Source organism: Equus przewalskii, chromosome 22, assembly GCF_037783145.1.
Source record: "Equus przewalskii isolate Varuska chromosome 22, EquPr2, whole genome shotgun sequence".
In the NCBI taxonomy this organism is placed as follows: Eukaryota; Metazoa; Chordata; class Mammalia; order Perissodactyla; family Equidae; genus Equus; species Equus przewalskii.
Window position 1 is genome coordinate 4,279,420 of NC_091852.1, and position 26,032 is coordinate 4,305,451.

Below are 26,032 nucleotides of genomic sequence, written 5' to 3' on the forward strand. Positions count from 1 at the left end.
GTATACAGTTTTTACATCATTGCCTTGTTTTTGGTTTTATTTTCTTGAGTGGTTTTTTCATAGATATGTACATTTTTATTACGTTGTCTAGATTCTAGTATAATTATCTGTGGAAGAGAGAAATTTGTTTTCTAATTTTATACCCATGGAAGAACCTTCTACTGTGGGTATCTAGTAGGCATTCAACAAATGCTTAATGATGAGTGAAATGCTTAAATTTGACAGTGTACATATTTTAATGAAAATTAATTATAGTCATTGAAATCTTACTTAGAGGTAGTATGTAGCCTTTGGTTTTTACAGTTACTGAAGTGCCGTTTCTTCAGTAACACAGTTTTTAAAAAACTATTTTTGAATTACAGGTTTTTCACAGTGATGTTGTATGTATATTTCAAGCTGATTAATGGCAGTTTATTTCACTATGTGGAACTGAGTATTTATGTTCAAAGAAAATATAAGTACCTTCAATTTTGGGGCTATTCATGTGTCCTCTAATGGGCAGTAAGAGTTTTTGAGATGTTAATTAGGTTCATTATTCTCTTTGGTGCCTTATGGCTGAAAAATTTTAAAGGCTCGTACTTGCTCTCCTCAAACCTCCTAGTTCCAAACTATTTTACATTTGTTATCACTTTAGGATTAGGATTACTGCTTGATAGAGTTAAAATACTTTAAAGTCAGATAGCTACAAATATCTATGGAATTTTGTAGTTATGAACTTTATTTGTGTTAAAGCTTGTTTTTGTCTTAATTTCTTTGTGACTCAGGGCCTATGATTCTTAGTAGTGTTCCTTTGTGAACTCTGTCAAGGTCAGATACGGGTACAATAATTGATTCCATTCATCTGACCTCTGATATAAAGACTTAGACATTGTTAATTTTCTTTTTCTTCCTTAAAAAAGTTTTTTGTGTGCTTTTCTGTTGATATTTCAATCTTCCTCATCTGTTTTTAACCTGAGGAGAGAGACGCATACAGAGAAACACTGTATGTAATTGACTATAACAGGAATGACTTTTGGAATAGATAATAATTACTTATCTGAAAAGATTGTATGAATTTACTATTGTAGATTAATTTTACTAGTTTTGTTGTTGTTTGTGTTTTCTCATGTTGACAGGGTTGCTTTAGACACTCTTGCTGCATTGCTAAAATCAAGTAAGTTTTTAAATACTAGAAATACTAGATACTATTTTTCCGAGCATTCTATCTGCTTTGTTAAAGAAACTGGAAATGTAGATTTAGTCTACAGTTATAAAGCTGGTTTGTAATAATTTAATGTCAAAGTTGATTTTATCTTTTAGTACAGTTGATTGGTATACGTCATAGCTAATGTCCTTTATGTTTACCGAGCCATAATTTATTCAATACATTTATATAATTTTCAAGTACATTAACTTCCTTTTCTAAGTTATTTATGTAAACATAAAGCTCTGTTAGTGGAAGAAAGTAATATGTTAATATTATATAAGTATCATTTTTTAAAAGTGAAGCTAACCTGGTATTGAGAATGTTTACTATGAAGAATATCTTAAACAATTACTGTCTCTATATATAACACATTATTTTCATTTAGAACCTTCTTATTAAAGATTTTATTTTTACCATGAACTCAAATTTATAACATTAAAAATGAATATTAAAGTAAGTTTACAGTTTACTAAATTCGTTTACAAACTAAAGCACTGTTTTTTTTATCTTCAAAATCGAAGCATTGGAATAAATGTGTCTTGTTGTGATATGATGCCTTTGGAGAGTAATCATCTATGTTATGTTTTTCCTCTCTAAAACACTCAGTCTTTATTTTAAATATTAATTATTGTTAGCACTCTCCTGTTGGTTGATTAAATTAACATCTTATTTAACCACAATAACATTTCATCCTAAAGATCTGTGTTAATGGCTTTCAGAGTTATTTTTCCCCAAAACTGTCATCAAGAGTGAGACCAACTGCCCTTAAGTTTGAATGACCAGAATTGTATATTTGAATAGTAGCAAATGATTAATTGATTGAAAACCTGGTATTTGGTAAGGTAATGATTTATTAAATTTAAAATATCACCTTAGGTATGAATCTTATATACCAGAATATATAAAATTCAGTTAACAGTTTTATCTTTGAAATGAAATGTGTGGTACTTAGTTAGATTAGCCATGTAGCTTTATTTTCATATATGATGTGATAAACTTTAGACCAAGATCAGAACACTTGGATTAACTTTAAAAGATATTTGTAACCTTGCTTTGATGTGTCCTGACTTTGTGGTTAAAATTTTTTAAAGATTAATTTTTAAATTAATATAGGCATATATTTTTGATGTAGAGTAGATTAAAGTAGCTATTAAAACTAAGCTCTTATTAAAGATTCTCACAATCACTAATAACAAAGTTACTAATTCTAAGTCAGTAGAAACTAAAACTCTCATAAGTTTCAAATATTTTGTAGAAATTAATCAACCTAAGGTGAATGAAATTTGATATCTTCAGTTTTAAATAGTGATCTTCCTTCTACACCCTGCCTTCTTCTCCTTCAAAGGAGGGTGGTGGGCAAACCTATCTGTTTACTCCATCAGGTGAAAAAGTAACTGAAAAGTAGAATGACTCTAGTTTATATTTATTATGTTTTCTTATGGCACACAGCACTAAATAGAATAAAAATTTAATAATGCAAAATGATATTTAGTAGCACACTGAGTATTTTTAAATGCACTGTGGCATTTTGGAATATTCTCATTAATTGATTTTTTAAAAAATTGCTTTTTGGTGGAAGGACAGTAATTTACTTTAAAAGCATAGATTAGACTACTATAGTAAACCTGAGAGAGTATAAAGCAAAGAATATGTATACAGTCATGCGCTGCATGACGATGTTTTGGTTAATGACAGACCATGTATATGATGGTGGTCTCATAGGATTAGTACCATATAGCCTAGTTACCATCTAGGTTTGTGTAAGTCCACTCTATGATGTTCCCACAAGGACGAAATCACCTAATGACGCATTTCTTAGAATGTATCCCTGTCGTTCAGTGACACATGACTGTACACACAGTGCAGAAAGACAGGTGGCTTCGTTGCTGTCATTGGAGTATAGGTTAGATGCTTTGTCTAAAGGGAGACCTAAGTTGTCTTTTAACTAGAGAGGGAAGAAGGGACGTAGGCTGGTTGTGAGTTAGGTGTCCTGAACACATGAATAAGACCCCTTTGCTAAGCTGTTTTAGTTGTGCTCATTTGCAGATAGCTGTGTTCCTTTCTCTTAAGGGTCACTCAGCACCTGTGTTTGAGTTGTGGGCAAGTTTCTTATTTAATTTTTAATAAAGATTTAAGTATTCCTCACAAATACCATTTAGACTATTGGGAATTCCAGTGGAAATACAGTCTGTAATAGGACTTAAACGATCATCATGTCTTTTAAGAAAATCATATTCACAGCTAGTAAGCTAAAGGCTTTTATATTCCAATTGGTGTAAACAGAGTCTGTATATTCATTTAAAACATATGAAACTATTCTTAGTCAAAACTATTGAACTAATTTTGTAAATAGCCACAGCCTTAGCTGTCTCTTCTAGACATAACAGAGATTTAGAGCTGTTACATAGGAGCCCCCTTCCTCCGTGAGTTTCTTCCTGCTTTCTAATGTCAGAACATAATTTCTGAGAGGACGTCAATCAGTTTTTTGATCTCAGCATCTTGTTTTTATGTTTTAGGTGTGTATTAGCACCTTTGGAAACTGTAGTGATCTTTCAGGCAACTAAAAGCAGGAGGGCCTTACTGTTGTGTTATCTTGGTGTCCATGCCGTGAGCCTGGGGGTTATTTTATAGGGAAATGAAGATTAGGAAGAGACTGGTATTTCTTTGTAACTAAACAACCTCAAATGGGTTGGTATTCCACATTACCTTGCACTCTGATGATTGGCGCCCCCATGTGGTGCTAGCTGGCTCAGGATGTTGCTATGATATGATTCCCTTGCTGCCATCTTAGTGATATACACCCTTTTGGTTAATAATCTTAAATATTAACACTTCAAAAATAATAAAATAGGTGAAATTTGTGGACTTATTTCTGTTAATTCTATCCCAATAAAATTGAATATTTACAAAATAATTTTTAATGTAGTTTCTATTACATTAAAAAATTAGTGACCAGAAGGCACCATTGTCTAATCATACAGTGCTCCTTAACATTTTATTTACTAAAAAGTTGTACAAATATTTTTAACTTAGTATTGTTATGACGTATATTTATATCATTGGGATAATTAAAACAATTAATTTCACTGGAAACATATAAAATTTGTAATAGGAGTTACAGTCCAATGGAGTTAATTTTAGTGAAAACACACAAAGTTTGCGATGGAAGTTACAATAATGATAATGACTTTTATCAAAATCGTATTCACAGCTAGTAAGTTAAAGGCTTATATGTTCCATTTGATGTAATCAAAGTCAGTATATTCATAAGTTATAAAATACATGAAACTTTTGTTAAGTATTAACATTTAAAAATATGTAGTCCTAATTGTATTAAAGGCATTTTAATACTTATTAACCACAAAACAATATATGGTCAGGTTTCTGGAAAATGTAATTTGCCATCTGGAACTTGTCATATTTATTTTTTTATATTAAAAAATATTTAAATATGTGGCTGGCATATGGTTTTTTTGAAAAAAGAATTATAGGAATTCATTACAACGTTGTGGTTATGTTTTTAATTTGATTTTTTCTACCACTTTCTCTTGTCATTTAAAAAATATTCTTTCTCAATTTTCTTTTGTTAAAGAAACAAATGCCAGGAGAGCTGTAGACAGAGGATATGTTCAAGTCCTTTTAACAATTTATGTAGATTGGCACCGCCATGATAATCGGCATAGAAACATGCTCATTCGGAAAGGAATTTTACAGAGTTTAAAAAGTGTTACAAACATCAAGTTGGGAAGAAAAGCATTTATTGATGCCAATGGGATGAAAATTCTCTATAACACTTCACAAGTGAGTTTTTAATTTGCTTCCTGTTATTGTGATTATGTATTAATGATATTATTTAATTCTTGAGAAAACTTAGTATTTCTTAAAAATATTCAGGAAAGTATGATAAGTGTATTAAAAAAAATCTGAAAACTAAAAGATCATTTTTCACATGTGACCTCAGACTGAGTTGCATATATCTGCAACGTGAGATTGTTTCCTACAGGTAAAAAGGAAGATGTGTAGATCCATCTGCTGGACAGGAGGGGGTTCCATGTAGCCATGGTGTCTAAGTTGTGCAGTCGGCTGTACTCAGTTTTGCATGTTCCCCTCATAAGGTATTTAGGGATCCTTTGCAGCTATTAAGTCCACTCTATTGTCTGTGAGTGTTCTCCGTGTCTTCCTTCTGGATAGAGCGTTTTTAGAGAGGGCACAAAAGTGAAGCCTGGGGCTGAGGATCCTGGTTCTGCCAGCCACCTTAAGCATAACCCTTGTTGACAATATCTTTAGCAATATTTTTTGTAGCATCTCTAGAGGACTTTCACTTCCGGGGAGTGAGGATGTTGCACTGTGACCCTTTTGTTTTTAGAAGGCTATAATTGTTAGAAAGATACCTCTTGAAAATTCCAGCCAGTTATCTTGGTTGTGCACTCTTGGTCTTACACACAACAAACAATCTTTTCCTATGTGACAGTAATTAAGATATCTGAACACACATTTTATGTTTACCTTTAGCTTTTTCTTTTCTAGATCAATCATGTGCCCTTGGTTTTACTATTCCTAATATAGGCAATGATAGGTATTTGATATATAAGAAAAAGTTGGGTGACTTTGTTTATAACATTTGTCATTTCTGAGCCTTAATCTGTTCTGATAGGTCAGATGTGAAGATGTGTATTGAAAATTTTATGGGATATTAAAGTGTCATCTAAATGTCAATTGTCAATAATAATGGTGTTATATGAAATGGTTTCAAATCCTATCCATTAGCTCTTCTCAAGATTATATACCAGGACAGCAAATTAAACTCTTAATCACACAATCCTGATATTCAAGCTATTCTTTTCTAAGTTGAACAGCCAATTATTAGAGGTGCTATTGCATGATAATGATGTGTTTCTGAGAAAGGCTCAGCCAAATGCATGTTTGTTTTTATTTCTTACACATTTCTTACTATCTTTCTTACTTAATCCTTTTTTTGCTTCTTCCTTTAAATTTTCTTTTTTATTTTATGCCCTAGTCTTGCTAAATGCTCCCTAAATCACTCATAGATATACTTAATACTTAGGTGACTTTTGGTACCACAGATGGTACTGACTTCTACTTAGTTAAAATTTTTATAGAAAAGCACTACTAAATTTGCCACGTAAGGTTGTTTCACAAAGAGATACTTCTGAATAGTCAAAGCTATTTTATAATTACATTATGTTAAAATAATGGTTTTTGTGATATTTGTTACTAGAAAATTATTAATGTATTAATTTCTGAAATCATGTAAAATTGGTTCAGTTATTGACAAAAGGCAAATTATCTTTTTTTTCTTTTCTTAAAAACCAGGAATGTTTAGCAGTCAGGACCCTCGATCCTCTTGTCAACACCTCCAGTCTGATAATGAGGAAGTGTTTCCCTAAAAATCGCCTGCCACTCCCAACAATTAAAAGTTCTTTCCATTTCCAGTTGCCAGTTATTCCTGTGACTGGACCTGTGGCCCAGCTCTACAGTTTACCCCCTGAAGGTAGGACCACATGCTTACTGCTGGCTCTCAGTGGTTCTTGGAATTGTGTGACTCTGTTGACTTTTTGTTGTACTTGTGTCCAACTCCCCAGCAATAGAAGGCCTTAATGGACACAATAAACTTTCACATTATATTTTACTTAATAAATGTTTCTTTAAATATAAGAAATTGAGGTCTAGTAATTAAGGGAAATAGTGTGGGATGTGTTACATATATGTAAATGTGAACTGCGAAAAAATTTAAGCATCACATAGCAACATTATTTGATAGTTTTATATAAATTTTCAAAATGTAGGAATGTAAATAAACATTAAATATGTAGGTAATTATATTTGAGCTTACATTTGTAGCTTTTTAATGAACTTCATTTTTTTTAAGTTAAAAATATCTGATCACCAAAATGTTTTGGGTTATGCTTAACAAAACTTGCACATAACTTCCCCAAATGAAAATATGAAATTATCAGAAGAAGGCTGTTTGCCATTTTCTGTACAGTACTGTAGGTACCTAGCCAGGGAAGTAAGAGTTTAAACTTATTAATGTGGGGAAAAAGTGGAATTTTTTTGATAAGATCTAGCAAAATGGAAAAGAGAAAATAGTCTAGGCTATTAATAGAATTTCTAAAGTATTTTCTTGTCAGTTGACCACTTTTTGAAAAAAAATTGAAGGTTCTTATATTTAAAAGCAATATTTTAAATAAAGTGGTTTAAAAGAATTTTCAAGTAGTTATGATTAATTTTAGTATCTTTGATATAGATTTATAATGGTATATATCACAGAGTACACTAAGATTTTATTTTATTTTCTTTTAAAGATTTTATTTTTTTCCTTTTTCTCCCCAAAGCCCCCCAGTACATAGTTGTATATTCTTTGTTGTGAGTCCTTCTAGTTGTGGCATGTGGGACACTGCCTCAGTGTGGCTTGATGAGCAGTGCCATGTCCGCGCCCAGGATTCGAACCAACGAAACACTGGGCCGCCTGCAGCGGAGTGCGCGAACTTAACCACTCGGCCATGGGACCAGCCCCTAAGATTTTATTTTTAAGATGTTTAATTATTAAAGTATAAGTTTAGTCTACACAAAATATCAAAATGGATTATTCAGAAACTTTCTTTAAAAGGTTTAAAAGTCTAAGACTAAGTCTGGGACTTGAATGAGATAGCTAAGTGAAAACAGTGGTCTAATTCCTTCTTTGAATTCCATTTAAAATTACCAACAAATTTTAAAAATAGGGGAAAATCTGTATTGGATCTGAAGACTAGGTAAAGGAACATTTTTTGTTTTTACCTAACAAACATAGAACCCATGCAACAAACGTGATGGAAATATGAATACAGAAGAGTGTCAGCTCTCTACTCAGTCTTCTTGAAATGCAGTATCTCTGGCTCCAAGTTGAGGTTCCACCAGCACCTGATTTGGAGGGACAATCAAGGGGCAGTTGGAACCCTTTCTTTCCTGTATCTCAAGGGTGCGGGAGTAGGATTGTGGGGATTTAAATGGTGGTTCGAACTGGTAGAAAGCTGGTGAAACTTCTCTATGATACGGCAGATAGTATCACTGGGAGGGAGAAAGGATATACCCCATAGTGTTCTTTATTCAGTGTCCAGAAGAATCACAAGGTAGAGAAACTGACTTCATGTAGTGAATTCACCAAACATGGGAAAAAAATGGCAGAGATGATATTTTTCTGAGGATTCCTTTTCGGCCCCATCTGAGACTGATGGATCTCTGAACTAGAAATGGAGATTTACATTGACTAACAGGCCTTCGTGATGAAGATGTGAGTGGAGTGTTCTAATAGCAACTGCATAGACACAAGGAAAATACCCTCTTTCTTCTTTCTGTTATTTTCTCACATATCAGGCTTCGTTACATTTATCACAATTTTCATTATTTTTTCCTTCCTCAGCTAGAGTATAAGTTCCATGAAGATAGGACTGTTGTTTTTTTCTTCATTTTGTCCTCAGCATTCATTAGATTGCATGAAACGTAATATGTGCATTTAACATTTGTTGATGAATGAATTGAGCTGACCTCAAGACTTACTCCCTTGAACATTAAATGCCAAAAGATAGTGAAACAGCATCTACAGAGATTTGAAGGGAAAGAGTTCTGACTCAAGATTTTTGAACCCTTATTAGTTGCCATCCATATGTGAAAGTACATATTCCTAGGCATGTAAGGGTATAGAAGTATGTTATCCAGGTACCCTTCCTAAAGTAATTGCATGAGGTATTACTCCATTCAGGCCAGCGATGAATTATGATGTCAAGAATACAGAAGACATAGGAGCAGAGTAATTGTATTAACCATTACAAACTGTTAAATATGTAATACTAAGTAGTTGCTCTGCTTTTAATTTGAAATATACTAACTAATTCTTGGTGAAGGATACATACTATACAGTTATAAAAAATTGCATCTTTTACATAAATAAACTAAAATTTATATTGATAGCTTTCCTAATATTACACTATTCTTGCATTTCTAAAATTATAATTATAGAAATAGTGGTCCAAATATGTGTTTTAAAATGTAAAAGTAACATCTAGAACCTTAGGCTTGGATCCACTGAACCATAGGAATCCATGGATGGACTTCAGAGACTATGAACACTTTGAATTCTATATAAAATTATGTATGTTTTTTTTTCTTGGAAAAAATTCTTGAAAGGGTGCATTCATCACTACTATAGAAAAGCAAGGAAATTTCAAAGATGCACAAAATCCTGAGAGTGCTAAACACCAAGCAAGAAAAAGCAACTCAGTTTCAGTAATGAGATATTTAAATGGATAAAATACTCCTATTAAAAGAGAGACTCTCAGATAGGGTTAAAAAACAAAATCTAAGTAGCTGGTATATACTGAAGACAGCAAGGATTGTTTTGTACAATCTAGATAATAACAAGTGTGCCAAATTCTAGAGCAAAGATAGATAAAGCTATAATCATTTGAATAATAAGGAGAAATTGATAGAAACATAGTATGAGTGGGTGATTTTAATACACTTCTAAGTTCTTGGTGAATTAAGTAGAGGTTAAACCAATCTAAGTGATGCTAAAGATAACTCTTGTTAATACGTTTGAAAATATGATTGAAATGGACAATAGGAAAATATGAATAACTAAATTTGACTTTAGTAGTAGAAAACCTGCAACTGAGGATGCAGTCGGGTTGTCTTCAGTGAAGACACCAAGTGCTGATGACTCTGTAGATTAGTTCTCTCAACTTTCAAGAAATTTTCCTATGCTTTATTTTCTAAAGCTTAGGGAAAACAAGGAAAGTTTAGAAGCTAGCAAAACCTGGTAAGAATGACCTGAAAAACCTACAGATCATTGTCACTTGTGAAAATAAATATTAAAATCCTAATATATTAGCAAATTGAATTGAGCAGTATTTTTCACGTATAGGAGACCTTGACAAAGTGAGGATTATTTTTATGAAAGTAAGTTCATTGTAGTATGTAGTCGTATGTAGTATGTATAATTAAGCTATAATAATTGATATTATTTAGTGGCAGTGGCACAAGAATAGATCGTTGGAATAGAAAAGAAGGTCTCAGACACCCTAAGCTATATGGCATTTCACATCTGGAGTATAAAACCAAGGGAAAATACCATATAAAGGAAAATATTTGAAAGGTTTGATTAAAAGTTAAGCCCATATATTCTCTCTGATGCTGAACTGCATTTTCCCTTCTCCCTGTCCAAGCAGTTATCTTTCTTGTTGGCAATAGGCTTTTCTGAATTCAGTCTTTTTCTTTTTCCCTAACAGTTCTTTCTCCAAATGTCAGTTCTTCCCTTGTTTATCCATGACTAACTGCTGTTAGTACAGTCGCATAAATAGACCCAGGTTACCATATGCAATATGAATACTTATTTTTTTGCTATTTCCAAAATAGTTTAAAAAGCAATTTGTTAACTGTGTTAGTTAGGATAGAATGAGCTGCTATTTCAAAGTGACCCCATACAGTGCCCTAGTCATTCAAGTAACAATTGTAATAACAGGTATTTTGGTAGCACATTCTCTTTGCCTGGGACATTACATATCGTAACGCCTTTACTGCTCACAAGAACACTATGAGTGTGGCATCTCTGTTTTATAGATGAGGAAACTGAGACACAAATAACTTATGTAACTTGCTCAAGGTCAAATAGCTAGTAAGTGGAGAAGCTAGGATTTGAATTAAGTATTCTGTCTCCAGAGCCCCTTTGCTACACTGCCACAAGATAGAAGGTTTTTTATATTATTTATTTATTTTTTGGGAGAGGAAGATTGGCCCTGAGCTAACATCTGTTGTGAATCTTCCTCTTTTTGCTTGAGGAAGGTTGTTCCTGAGCTAACGTCTGTGCCAGTTTTCCGTTTTGTATGTGGGACGCTGCCACAGCATGGCTTGGATGAGCAGTGTGTAAGTCTGCGCCCGGGATCTGAACCTGCAAGTGCTGGCTTGCTGAAGTGGAGTACATGAACTTAACCACTACGTCACCAGGCTGGTCCCCACAAGATAGAAGTTTTTTTCTCACATATCCATCCGAAAGATGGGCAGGAGAGCCTGGGCAGTAGGTCTCTGTTCTACCAGGTCATCAAAGGAAACTGGTTCTTTTTGTTTTCATCATCTCCTATGGTGGTTTCCTCATGTGTATGTGGAAAATGGTAATGAAAAAAAGTGGAGAGGGCAGTTTTCTTCTTAAATAGTGATTAAGTTTGCGTGCTCCACTTCAGTGGCTTGGGGTTCACTGGTTCAGATCCTGGGTGTGGACCTATGCACCACTCATCAAGCCATGTTGTGGTGGCGTCTCACATAGAAGAACTAGAGGGACTTACAACTAGGATATACAACTATGTCCTGGGGCTTTGGGGAGAAAACCAAAAAAAGGAAAAGAGGAAGATTGGCAACACATGTCAGCTCAGGGCCAATCTTCCTCACCGAAAAAAAGCATACTTTAAAAAAAAAGAAAGAATTTCACCTAGAATTTGCATTTACCACTTTATGTCACATGCCATTGGTCAAAACTTGGTCATATGGCTGTAACTACTGTGAGGAAGGCTGGGATCTATAACCTCTAGCTAGAACTCAGAGGTGTTGGTACTAAAATGGAGAGGAGAACAGGCGGGTAGGGAGGAGTTTATAATCTTCACTGTAATGAGTCACATTGGAAATGGAAGTCAAGAAGAGTCTAAAGAAGGTGATGTCAGCAAGATGTTGGGGTAGGAGGTACCAACGCTTGTCTCCCATACAAATACCACAAAAACAAACAACCAACTAAAAACTGATGAAAATATCTCAGGGATAGTTCTGGGCTACCATGAAGAAGCATCAAAAACCTTGCAGAGCTCAAAAACTGAGGATGGTCGAGTAGAAAAGTACAGGAAACATATTATCTACGTCACCTTGTCCCCCAGTCCAGAGCAGCTTGGCACCAGGAGGGTTCCCCTCAGAGGAATTTCACCCGACAGGGAAAAGGAAAGCAGAAGAATCCCAGCAAGCCTCATTTCTATGGACATTTGTAGCCTTTGCTACTGAGGTCTCCCACGTCTTCGTCAACGCTGATCCCAGCTGATGGAGCTGCCTCTAGTGCTGCCCAATGTACCTGCTCTTTGGGGCTGGCGCTGTCACTCTGGGCCCGCTGTTGCTGCATCTCCCCCTGGCTGGAATCTGGCAAGACCCAGAGACCCAGACCCCTTTTCCATGAGAGATCTGCACGCTCTTGCATCTAAGACACTAATGCTATGCCAGACTCCACTGCTGCTGCAAATGCACCTGTGTCCCAGGACCCAGGCACTGTGCTGGTTCTGCATGCACCTAGTCCCAGGACTCCAGTTCTGCTGCTGTTCTGAGTGCCAGCATAGCAGACCAGGAGCAAAGAGAGATCTCCTTAGGTAGAACTTCCTCCCATGGGCAAAAAAGGAGAACAAGGAGACCACAGCAGCCTTTGCCTCCGAGCAGCCCAATAGCCCTAGCCACCACTGCCACCTGCAGGACCTCCATAGTATTGGCCACAGAAGACCCTTGCAGTTTGTGCTAATGTTGACCTCAGCTGATGGAGCTGCATGGAGACTGTTACTGTGCCTTCCCAGAAAGCAAAGATCCTATATCCTACCCAGCCATTGCCTTCAGGTGAAAGTCTTTCCCCACCTAAGCCTGTCTGAAAAGGCTAGAAGAGGTGACTGTGCTCTCAAATGTGTAGACATCAACACAGAGCCATCAGAAACATAAAAAAGCAAGAAAACATGACACTACCGAAAGGAACACAGTAATTTTCCAGTAACTAACCCCAAAGAAATGGAGATCTGTGAGTTACCTAAAAAAGAATTCAAAATAGTTATTTTAAGGAAGCTCAAATAATTTAAGAGACGACAGATAGACAACTCACTGAACTTAGGAAAACAATACATGAATAAAGATAAAGAAGTCATAAAAAGAACTAAGCAGAAATTTTGGACCTGAAGAATACAGTGAATGAAATGAAAAATGCAGTAGAGGACTTCAGCATCAGGATCAATCAAGCAGAAGAAGGAATCTGTGAACTTGAAGACAGATCTGTTGATATTATCCAGTCAGAGGAGAAAAAAGAAATTGGAATGAAAAAGAGTGAAGGAAGCCTATGTGAATTATGGAACACCATGAAGTGAAACAATGCCTGTATTATAGGAGTCCCAGAAGTAGAAGAGACAGAAAAGGACAGAAAACTTAAAGAAATAATGGCTGAAAACTTACCAAATCTGGGGAGAGATTTGGCCATCTTGGTCTGTGAAGCTCAGAGATCTCCAAACAGATTCATCCCAAAAGATCTTCACTGAGACATTATAATCAAGCTCCATAAAATCAAAAACAAAGAGAGAAGTTTGAAAGCAGCAAGAGAAAAAAGACTTATCACATACAAGGTAATTCTGATAAGGCTAGTAGCAGATTTCTCAGCAGAAACCTTAGGCTGGGAGAGAGTGAGATGGCATATTCAAAGTGCTCAAAGGAAAAACTGTCAACCAAGAATACTTTACCCAGGAAAATTGTCCTTTAGAAATGAAAGAGAGATAATGACTTTCCCAGAATAACAAACGCTGAGGGAATTTATGACTACTACACCTGCCTTACAAGAAATGTTGAAGGGAATTCTTCAAGCTGAAAAAATAGGGTGCTAATTAGTAACATGAAAACATATAAAAGTATAAAATTTACTTTAAGGGTAAATATATAGTCAAATTCAAAATACACTAATATTGAAATGGTAGTGTGTACATCACTTTGAACTCTAGTATATAGGTTAAGAGACAAGTGTTAAAAATAAATATAGCTACAATATTTTGTTACTGGATACACAATATAAAACGATGGAAATTGAAACATTAACCACATAAATTGTGGGGAGGCAAGTAGATGGGTAGAACTTTTTTATACAATTGAAGTTGTTATCAGCTTAAAATAGATGGTTATAAATATAAAAAGTATTATGAAAGCCTAATGGTAACTACAAAGCAAAAACCCATAATTGATACACAAATGATAGAGAAGAATCAAAACATGATGCTACAAAAAACCGTCAACTCAGAAAGAAGGTGTAAGAGAGGAAGAAAGGAACAAAGGGCCCACAAAACAATCACAAAGCAATAAACAAAATGGCACTAGTAGGTCTTTACTTACCTGTAATTACTCTAAGTATAAATGGTTTAAATTCTCCAATTAAAAGACATAGCATTGTTGAATGGATAAAAAAAATAAGGCCCAACTATATGCTGCCTACCGGAGACTTACTTAAGCTTTAAGGATCCTCATAGGCTGAAAATGAAGAGATAGAAAGAGATATCCTTGCAAATGGAAACCAAAAAGGAGGAGGGGTAGCATACTTACATCAGACAAAATGGACTTTAGGTGAAAACCTGTAACAAGAGACAACGAAGATCATTATGTAATGATAATAGGGTCAATTAATCAAGAAGATAGAATAATTATGAACATGTGCACCCAATATTGGAGCACCTAACTGTATTAAAAAATTAGTAAAAGGTCTGAAGGGAGAAATGGCAATGTTTCCTAATATTAGGAAACTTAAATGCCCCACTTTCAACAATGGCTAGATCAGACAGAAAATCGATAAGGAAATAATGGATTTGAATGGCACTTTAGACAAAATGGACCTAACAGACGTATGCAGAAAATTCCATCCAACAGCAGCAGAATACGCGCTCCTCAAGTGCACATGGAACATTTTCCAGGATGTGTCATATGTTAGGTCACAAAATAAGTTATAATGAGTTTAAAAAGATTGAAATCACATCAAGTATCTTTTCTGACCACGATGGTGTGAAACTAGAAATCAGTAATAGGATGAAAGCTGAAACATTCACGGATATTTGGAAGTTAAATAACACATTTTTGAATAACCAGTGAGTCACAGAGGAAATCGGAAAATATCTTGGATGTAAACAAAAGTGGAAACACAGCATATCAAAACTTTTGGGATGCAGCAAAAGTACCTCAAAGAGGGAAGTTTATAGCAGTAAACACCTACCTTAAGAAAAAAGAAAGAGCCAAATAAACAGCCTAGCATTATACTTCAAGGAACCAGAAAAGGAAGAATAAACTAAGGCCAAAGTTAGCAGAAGGAAGGAAATAATGAAGACTAGAGCAGAAATAAATGAAATAGAGACTAGAAAGATATTAGATAAGATTAACAACACTAATAGTTGGTGTTTTGAAAAGATAGACTTGGCAAACCTTTAGCTATACTAGGTAAAAAAGAGAGATGACTCAATAAAATGTAAATGAAAGAGGAGACATTACAGCTGATAGCACAGAAATACAAAGGATTGTAAGAGGATACTGTGAACAATTATACTCCAACAAATTGGACATTTCAGAAGAAGTGGATAAATTCCTAGAGACACAAAACCCACCAAGACTGAATCAGAAATAGAAAATCTCGTCAGGCCAATTACTAGTAATGAAATTGAATCAATAATAAAAAATCTCCCAACAAAAGCCCAGGACCAGATGTCTTCACAACTGAATTCTACCAAACATTTAAAGAGAATCCTTCTTAAACTCTTCCAAAAAATTGAAGAGGAAGGAGCACTTCTAAACTCATTTTATGGAACCAGCATCACCCTGATACCAAAGCCAGACAAAGATGCTACAAGAGAAGAAAGTTACAGGCCAGTATCCCTGAGGAACGTAGATGGAAATGTCTTCAACAAAATACCAGCAAACTGAATTCAACAACAAATTGAAAGGATCATACACCATGATTAAGTGGGATTCATCTGTGGGATGCAAGGATATTTCAACATCCACAAATCAAAATGTGATACACCACATTAACAAAATGAAGGATAAAAATCGTCTGATCATTTCAATAGATGCAGAAAAAGCTTTTCACAAAATTCAAAATACTTTCATGATAAAAGTTCTCAACAAATTACGTATAGGGGGAATGTTCCTCATTGTAATAAAGCCTGTATATGACAAGCCCATAGCTTACATCATGCTCAATGGTGAAAAGTTAAAAAGCCTTCCTCTGGAATCAGGAACAAGACAAGGATGCCCACTCTTGCCCTGTCTATTCAACATAGTACTAAATATCTTAGCTGTAGCAATTAGACTAGAAAAAAGAAAAGGCATCCAAATCAGAAAGGAAGAAGTAAAATTATGTTTGTAGATGACATGATCTTATATATAGGAAACACTAAAGTCTCCACCAAAAAACTGTTAGAACTAATAAATGAATACAGTAAATTGCAGGATACAAAATCAGTATACAAAAGTCTGTTGTGTTTCTATACACACTATCAACGAACTCTCTGAAAGAGAAATTCAGAAAACATTCCCGTTTATAATAGCATCAAAAACAATAAAATACTTTCAAATCCTTAGTAAAATTTATTTGTAATACCTGTACACTGAAAACTATAAGACATTGATGAGTTTGAAGAGAACACAAATGGAAAGATATTCTATGTTCTTAGATTGGAAGAATTAATATTGTTAAAATGTCCATACTACCTAAAGCGATCTACAGATTCACAGAAATGTGAAAAACTATCCAAAAATTTGTATGGAACCACAAAAGACCCCAAATAACCAAAGCAGTCCTGAGAGAGAAGAACAAAGCTAGAGGCATCACACTTCCTGATTTGAAACTGTTAAAAACCTATAGTATTCAAAAAGTATGGTACTCAAATATACCAGGCACATAGCCAGGTGGAACAGAATAGAGAGCCCAGGCATAAACCCATGCATATTTGGTGAACCAGTTTTTGATAAGGGTGCCAAGAATGCACATTGGGGAAAGGACAATATCTTCAATAAATTGTAATGGGAAAACTATGTATCGACGTGCAGAAGAATGACACTGGAACCCTATCTTACAGCACTCACAAAAATTAACTTAAAATGGGTCAAAGACTTAAATATAAGACCTAAAACTGTAAAACTCCTAGAAGAAAATGTAGGGAACAAGATCCTTCTGATTGGTCTTGGCAATGGTTTCTTGGATAAGACACCAAAAGCAATAGCAACAAAAGCTAAACACACACAGGGACTACATCAAACTAAAGAGATTCTGCACAACAAGGGAAACAATAAATTGAAAAGGCAGCCTACAGAATGGGAGAAAATATTTCCAAACCATATATCTGATAAGAGGTGGATATCCAAAATGTATAAAGAACTCATACAGCTGAATAGCACAAAAGCAAATGATCCAAGTAAAAAATGGGCAAAGTACCTGAATAAACATTTTCACAAAGAAGGCATACAAATGGCCATCAGGTATATGAAAAGGGGCTTAACATCACTAAACATCAGGGAAATGCAAATCAAAAGCACAGTAAGATATCACCTCACACCTGTTAGAATGGCTATTACAAAAAAGACAAAATAGCAAATGTTGGCAAGGGTGTGGAGGAAACAGAACACTTATATCTTGTTGGTGGGAATCTAAGATGGTAGAACTATTATGGAACACAACTTGGAGGTTCCTCAAAAAAATAAAAATAGAAATATCAGCAATCCCACTCCTGGGTGTTTATCTGAAAGAACCGAAATTATTATCTTGGAAGAGTTATCTGCACACTCATGTTCATTGCAGCGTTGTTCACAGTAGCCAGGGTTTGGAAACAACCTAAATGTCCTTCGAGGTATGAATGGATAAAGGGAGTATAGGAATATTATTCAGCCAATAAAAAGAAGGAAATCCCACCTTTTGCAGCAACATGGGTGAATCTGGAGGACATTATGCTAAGTCAACTATGCCAGACAGAGAAATACAACTATATGGCATCACTTATATGTGGAATGTTTTTTTTAAAAACCCAGTTTCATAGAAACAGAATAGAATGATGGATGTGGGGACTGGGGTCGTGAGGTCAAAGGGTACAGATTTTCAGTTATAAGAAGTTTAAGTTCTGGAGATAATAGTGTACAGCATGGTGACTCTAGTGTATACTTTAAAGTTCCTGAGAGTAGATCTTAAGCAGTCACACACACATACACAGACACACATGCTCAAAGTATTAAGTGTTAACTGTGTGAGGTGATGCCTCTGTTGAGTACCTTCATCTTGGTAATCATTTTACAGTGTATACGTATATCAAATCATCACGTTGTACAATTTAAATATGTACAATTATGTTTGTCAATTATTCCTCAGTTAAAAAAATTTTTTAAAAGTTTAGAAAAATGTCCTTTAAAAATATTCTCTAGATGCTGGCCCCGTGGCCAATGGTTGAGTTCGCGTGCTCTGCCTCAGTGGCCTGGGGTTTCACTGGTTTGGATCCTGGGTGTGGACATGGCACGCTCATCAGGCCATGCTGAGGCGGCATCCCACATAGCAGAGCCAAAAGGACCTACAACTAGAATATACAACTGTGTACCAGGGGGCTTTGGGCAGAAGAAGAAGAAGAAGAAAAGACTGGCAACAGATGTTAGCTCAGGTGCTAATCTTTGGAAAAAAAAAATTCTCTGCTTTGTTTTACAGCCCTCAGTTACTTACCTGAGTACTTTCAGAGTACTCTTCTACTCTTCTTTCCCTGTCTCCTCCACTTTCATGGTCCTCATGTCCTTTTACATTCTGTCTCCTGAGTTTCTCTCTAGTGTATATTCATTCTTCATCCCTATTACTGCTGTATCGGTCCAGATAGTTGGTGTCTTTTTCCTCTACTGATTGGTCTCGCTCCACATATATGTTCTCTCTCTCACACCTGCCTTCTTTTGAAAAATGTAAGTTGAATTAAGTAATTCTCCTCTTGAAAATCCTCAGTGCTTATCTTCCATAGGGTAAAGATCTAGGGGGCCGGCTTGGTGGCGTAGTGGTTAAGTTTGCGCGCTCTGCTTCAGTGACCCGGGGGTTGCTGGTTTGTATCTTGGGCATGGACCTACACACTGCTCATCAATCCATGCTGTGGGGACATCCCACGTAGAAGAACCAGAAGGATCTACAACTAAGAGATACGACCATGTACTGGGAGTTTGGGGAGAAAAAACAAAAGAGGAAGATTGGCGGCAGGTGTTAGCTCAGGGCCAATCTCCCTCACCAAAACAAACAAAGAAAACACCCCTGAGGGGGGAGAATCTAACCTACTTGGCCTACTATACCCTTCATTTTCCTATTCTTATTTGCCTTTCTTAGGACTTTCCCAAGCATGTAAGTTAAGTCGTGGTTAACTTATTATTTTCTAAAGATATCATCTAAATTCTTTATTTAGCGTTATTTCCTCTTCTTAAAAGCCACACTCACCCACCCTTATGTTCACCTGGAAAGCTGCCGTATTTTCTTCAAGATACTACTTATTACCTGTTTTGTGAAGTGATCACTGATAACCCCTTGGCCATGAGCAGTTTGTAATTAGTTATTCCATCCCTTGTTTTCCCATAGCATTTTCAAGTATATGCCTTCATTAACGTGTATCTTTTGTATTATAATTACTTGTTTACTCTTTTCTGCTCTTTAACCTCATGAGCTCCCTGAGGGCAGGGACTGTATTTACACATCTTTTAAAAAAATCCCCAGCACACAACACAGCACATGGCACATGGTAGTTCTTGAAACACATAAATGGGAAGTGAATTGTAAAGGGATGAATTGAGATATTGAAATTTATCATAAATAAGAAACAAAATGTTTGATTCAGGTTGTTGCAATGTAAGACATTAATTTTTTAAAACTGAGAACAATAGTAAAAAACCCATACATTTTTTACAGTTTTTCTCCAAATTTTAAAGCACTGTTACTTTGTCTCATAGATTTTTCAACACTTGGGATATTTTTAATAAGAAATTTCATTTCCTTTTCCTTTGGTGGTTGAAATACTTTATATATATCATTCTACCTTTGGATGTGCATGTTTTAGAATGCTTACCTCTGACCTACTTATAGCACATTTTGTATCATAGTGGATGACGTAGTAGATGAAAGTGATGACAACGATGATATTGATTTAGAAGCTGAAAATGAAACAGAAAATGAAGATGACCTAGATCAAAATTTTAAGGTGAGTTTAAATTTCTGTCTTTAGTCAACTTGATAAATTGTATACACAGTTGTGAAACAAAGATTGGGTAAATAGAGATAGCTAATGGTGGATTAATTTGTCCACATCTTTTTATTGTGGGTGACTGTGGACACTAAGCTATTGAAAGGGAAAATAACGTTGCTGTGAATGCATTGGTCTGGAAAGGGCCTTAAAATAGCTTATTTTCACTCTTCTCTGACCAGGAAGATTTTATCTAACTTTTCTGACTTAGATTTTAAAGTCTAAGGAAATTTAAGTTTGAAGGAAAGTGGTTTAACACTCTTTTAAGTGGCAACATGCTCCTCTTTCAGCAATCTTTAGGGGATACAAAAATAGTAGGAAAATAATTACTGATGGGTTTTTGGTAAAAATTAGTGTTTACATAATGATTCTTAGGTTTCAGTTGATTGGAAAGGGAAATGGACGTGCATTTATTGAATCGAGAAAAGATAAAAAATTATTGTCATGTTACATGAGATATTAAGTAAAGAGGCACGTGAGTTTTGAAAATTTTATGGCACCTCTGGAAGTCTAGGTAGTCTATACTTGATTTATTTAGTGGTAGAGGGAACCATTCTAATGTCTGTAGAAAAATATTTGCTTAACGCATTTTTCAACTGTTTAGCTTAGTCCTTTTTTGGAGGGATTCATTTGACTTCTGTCTCCTTGAGCCTTTTTGTCTTGAAATGCTGTTATCAAAATTGGGGCACACTGAGTATTTGACTCTCTTTGGATGTAGCATCTAAGATACTGGAAGGGGAAATAGCAGATATAGAACCAGTTTCATTGTTACCAAATATGGTCACCAAGGCAATCTTTGGCAAAATTGTCAAGTTAGCCAGTCTGGGTGACATGGTGGTCTACATCCTGTCCTCAAGAAGCTACAAAGAAGAAAAACAGAGCAGGCTCTGATGGTGAAGGCAAAAGATCTGGGGTAACTGTGTGTTTGTGGTTCTCGACTTGATATAAGTAAAAGAACTGGTAGGATCCAAGAAGTGTTCCTTAGATAACAGAGGCTATATTCAAATCAACTTTTTGGATTCTTTGAGAGGTATAGGGCTAATAATTAGCAGATGGAGGCACAGGAAGGTTATCAGTGTAGCTTATAAGAGGTGGGGCCAGAATTCAGAATAAAGCAGGCTGGTGTGAATGTCCCCTCTCTTCACTGCTGTGCTATACTAAAATATGATTTTTCTTAAAGAACTATAGAATTGTTGGCTCTTTGAGACTGCTGAAGTGTATTATCATTTTTCTTCTTTACCACTGTTGTCGTCTTACTGTCATTGGCTGTTAAATTTGGACTTTAATTTTTTCTTTGTATCTAAATACCGTCACTTCTTTCATGCCTCAGTTGAACTTGCTGCATTGTAGTGGGGATAATATTTGTTTGTGTTCTATTGTGATTGTGGTCTTAGACACTGTCTTTTCCTCACCACAGTGATTCCATTCTCTTGCCCCAGATTTTTCAGAGTTTGGAGTGTTTACAGAAACCTGGAGGTTCTAGAAGACTCATCTCCAGGTCGTCAGGTCTTGTTAGTCTATAAGCGTCAATGCATTCTTTTTTCCCTTTTCCCTCTTTGACTTTAGTAGGACTGTATGGAGCGGTAGAAGGTGATTTTGTTTCTTTCTTCCAAGTCTATCAGTAGTTCTTTATCTTTGTTTTTCCCCAAACCAAAACACAAAATTGGCCTCTCAAAGTACAGTTTTCTTGCCTCACTATGGCTGTTTTACAGGTAAATTTTTTTTTTTTAAGTAGAGAGTCACTATGTAAGGCTATATTTTCACAAAATAGTATTGAATATTGAACTAGTATGTTTAGAGAAAAGAATATCTTTGTAAATTTTTTTTGTTATTTTGAAAGCATTGTCTACTTTATTAGATTCTAATCAAGAAAATTACATTATTTTTGGTTCATCAATGCATAATTTGAAGATATGTGAAATTACGTATGTATTCATGTAATAATAATTACACAATAACGATGCAATGATTAGCATGATACTCTTTAGATAAAACCAGTCTTTATTATTCATGGCAATGGGGAAAATCTTTTTATTGATTATACAAATAGTAGCTAAATTTCTGAATATGAAATAATGAGAAATACTTAGTATGTTTTTCCTTTTAAATTACTTATTAATATGAAAATGTATAAATATAGTCAGATACATGTATATAGAGCATTTTAAAGATTGAAGCATAGTAGAATACATTTAAGGATGAAAAATAAGTAGTTACTCTGATAGTAAGATAAATGCAAAAATAAAAATGAATACAAATTGAAAATGAGTGAGTGGTCTTCTTATCACTCTTTAGCCATCAGTGAAGGTAATGTGAGGCCAGAGTTGAGGGTCCTGGAAAATATCGTGGAAAGGAGGTAAACTGACACTTTTCTTTCTATCATGGGGTAGCATTAGCTCTTTGAACAGGTAGGAACCAATTTGATCCCGGATACACATCCTGTTTCACTGAGATCATACTTGTTTAAATTTACCCTCTTTTTTCCCAAAGGGGCGTGGAAATCCTTTCTGGCTGTTGTTCCACTCCTTACTTTACTTTTTCCCTGAAAAACTGAATGAGTGGTGCCCTGGGCTTTTCTAGGAGAGCGTTACTGACTACGGACTATGAGAGTGCGTGGTAATCATTAGTCTGTTGAGGCAGTGCTTTATGGAATCATTGACTTGTTTTACATTCTGGCTCCTCTCTTTGCAAGCTGTGTCATTTTGAGCAAGCCGCTTAACCTCTCTGTACCTCAGTTTCCTCTTCAAGTTAAATGGAGGTGATGATCCTGTATACTTCTTAGTGTTGTTATGCAGATTAGCTTAGTTACTATATGTAAAATCCTTAGCATGGTGCTTCATGTATTTTCAGTGCTCAATAAATGTTAGTTGTTTTGATTATCACCACCACCATCGTATACTTATGGTTTTCAATTTAGTTTTCTTAAGTTTTACTGCACTTTAATATGAGCAAAATGATAATTAGGGAGATTGGGAGCAACATAACTTGGTCTTGATCTTGACGCTAGTTTTTCTATCTTGAGGAGCCCAAGTACTGTGTTATATTAGAGTAACTTTGACCAAAGTGAAACACAGCAAAACAGCCAAAACAATAACAACACAACCACCACCCAAAAATACAAGCAAATTTTAATTTATGGTAAAATACAATCTTTATTCAGTGATTCTCTAATACATGTAATTAATAATTTGTGAAACTTTAAAGCTAAAATGTATTCTGTAATTTTACCTTTTTCTTAACTGGTGACTTGCTATTTTTGTTATTTCAGAATGATGATATTGAAACGGATATTAACAAACTAAAACCCCAGCAAGAACCAGGACGAACAATAGAAGAACTTAAAATGTATGAACACCTTTTCCCTGAGCTTGTTGATGATTTTCAGGTATAAATATAGAAAATTCAGCATCTTAACTGATTTTAAGAAAAAGTTCTTTTTTTCTCCAATAGACCTATAATCACTGTTTTCATTTCTAAAAAAATGAAAGTAGTATTGCTTTTCTGAGTGACATTAGACAATTACTTCTACACTTTGAGCTGCAAATTGCTTATCTGTAAAACGAGAGGACTAGCTCATTTAATTTTTGGAGTAGCGTTTTAAGTTTTTCATCACTTTGGTTCATCGCTTTAATTGACGTAGATTTTTACTCTTTGTAAAAAATAATCTTTAAAATGGTATTTTAAGATCTTATATTAAAGTTGTCTTTGTATCAGTTGAATTCAACTAAGGGGAGATAAGAGCTATGAAAGTACTGAATTAAAAATACAGTCTTTACATGTTGAATTTTTTTCCCTGATGTTCACTGTATAATGGTGGAATGTGGGGAAGACAGGAAGACAACTTGAAGTCTTTAAATCTTAGTTGGTTCATAGGGAGAGTGACTTCCTTTTTTTTTTGGAGGAAGATTAGCCCTGAAGTAATATCTACCGGCCAATCCTCCTCTTTTTGCTGAAGAAGATTGGCCCTGAGCCTACAACTGTGTCCACCTTCCTCTCTATGTGGGACGCCTGCCACAGCATGGCTTGATAAGCCGTGGGTAGGTCCTTGCCCAGGATCTGAACCATTGAACCCTGGGGCGCCAAAGCAGAATGTGTGAACTTTACTGCTGTGCCACCAGGCTGGCCCTAGAGTGACTTCTCAGTAACATTTCTTACCCTCATTTATTTACTGGAATATAATCATTCAGCCTGGATTACACAGCTAGTAAAGCTGATTGAATCAATAGTGACTGGCAGATCTAGTTTCTTATTCTCACTCTGCTGCTCACTTGTGGTGGGTCCTTGAATAAGTCCCTGAAAATGCCCAGAATCTTAAACTGTGAAATAAAGAGTTTGAACCAGATCATCTCAGATTTATTTAGCTTTTGCTGCAAACCCCATGCTCCCCAAATTCCATACACTTAATTCTTAGTTGCTTAAAGAAAAGACTTGAATATGAAGTTCTAGGTGAGAAATAAAACTAGAGAAGAGCTTGCCCGCTAGTGTTTGCATTTCGCGGTTCCGATTATTTAGCTTCCCTTTGGGAACTAAGGAGCTTTGCATGCAGTGGAAGCAGCAGCAGCCCCCGTCCACGCCTTCCTGCTGTCTCGGTACTCCCCATAGATTTGGGGTATGTTGGAAGGTACTTTGAAATCAGGAGTACTAGAAAGAGAGCAAAAATGAAGTAGAGGGTATTTGTCAAAAAGAGAAAAAGAGGAGCTGGCTGGCGGCATAGTGGGTCAGTGTGTGTGCTCTGCTTTGGCGGCCCAGGGTTCACAGGTTCCAACCTCGGGCACAGACCTAGTGCTGCTCGTCAAGCCATGCTGTGGCAGCATCCTACCTAAAATAGAGGAAAATTGGCACAGATGCTGGCTCACTGACAATCTTCCTCAAGCAAAAGGAGGAAGATTGGTAACAGATGTTAGCTCAGGGCCAGTCTTCCTCACAAAAACATAAAAAAAAGAAAGGAAGGAAAAGAAGAAGGCAGAAAGAGAGACATTTGGGAAAGGATACAGGGTGATTTCCTTTGATTCAACTTACAGCAGGTATCTGCTGCTCTTTTAACACCTTTGTGTCCAGCTAAGAACCACTGAAAAATAAAACCCCAGAGAGAGCAAATGTTGCTAACTCAAAGCAGAAAAATACTGCGGAAGGAATTTGGGGAAGCAATTGATTATTAAGAAATCACCTATTTTCTTTCTTATTTATGTGCATATGAGATATATATATAATGTGATTAAAAATTGTAGGAGTTTGATGTGGGAACAGAGAAGAGTAATTTTGTAATGGGTGTCAAGGCCAAGATTTTGCTTCTCCTCCTTTCACAAGCCAGGCCTTCCCTCTGGTAGACTGTGAGGATGAGTTCTTGCGCGTCTGCTTGTGTTCTTCACGCAGAGGGGGCTCCCCTTGATGGCGTCCTGCGTGGCCCTCGGAACACCTGGCCCGCTTGACCTTTAGTTTGGCTTCTCCTAGAGCAGGTTCCTTCCTTTGGTCTGACTTGGTGTGGCTGGGGGCAGACTGTCTTGTCTGAGTTTAAGAGCTCTGAAAAGTTTTCTTCCCACCTGAGTTACGCCTTTTCATTTTGTTTAAGCAAAAGAAGCTACTTCAAATATTTCAGATAGTACATATTTATTAATGTATTCTCTGTTTTGCCATGAAGTTTTATGTAGAGTAGTTAGCTCTATTTCCATAGCATGTGTTATGGGAAATAACACATTGTGTTTTATTTGCATAATTAGAAAATCATTTCTAAAATAGTTGTGTTGGTACTTGACTGTCTTTCTCATTTTTAACTTTCAGAGGAATGCACTGTTCAAATACTTTAGTCTCT

General features: G+C 35.6%; 1 protein-coding gene across 13 annotated transcripts in view; it reads left to right on the forward strand.

Moving 5' to 3' along the window:
- Positions 1-26,032, forward strand: part of AGTPBP1 (ATP/GTP binding carboxypeptidase 1) — a 175,626-nt gene that overhangs the window by 62,023 nt on the left and 87,571 nt on the right. For all 13 annotated transcript variants that reach the window (XM_070590601.1, XM_070590590.1, XM_070590589.1 and 10 more), the window contains 5 exons: positions 1,116-1,153; positions 4,779-4,987; positions 6,521-6,698; positions 20,084-20,181; positions 23,492-23,608. In XM_070590601.1, coding sequence (XP_070446702.1) covers positions 1,116-1,153; positions 4,779-4,987; positions 6,521-6,698; positions 20,084-20,181; positions 23,492-23,608 — 640 coding nt within the window. The remainder of the gene's footprint in view (positions 1-1,115; positions 1,154-4,778; positions 4,988-6,520; positions 6,699-20,083; positions 20,182-23,491; positions 23,609-26,032) is intronic.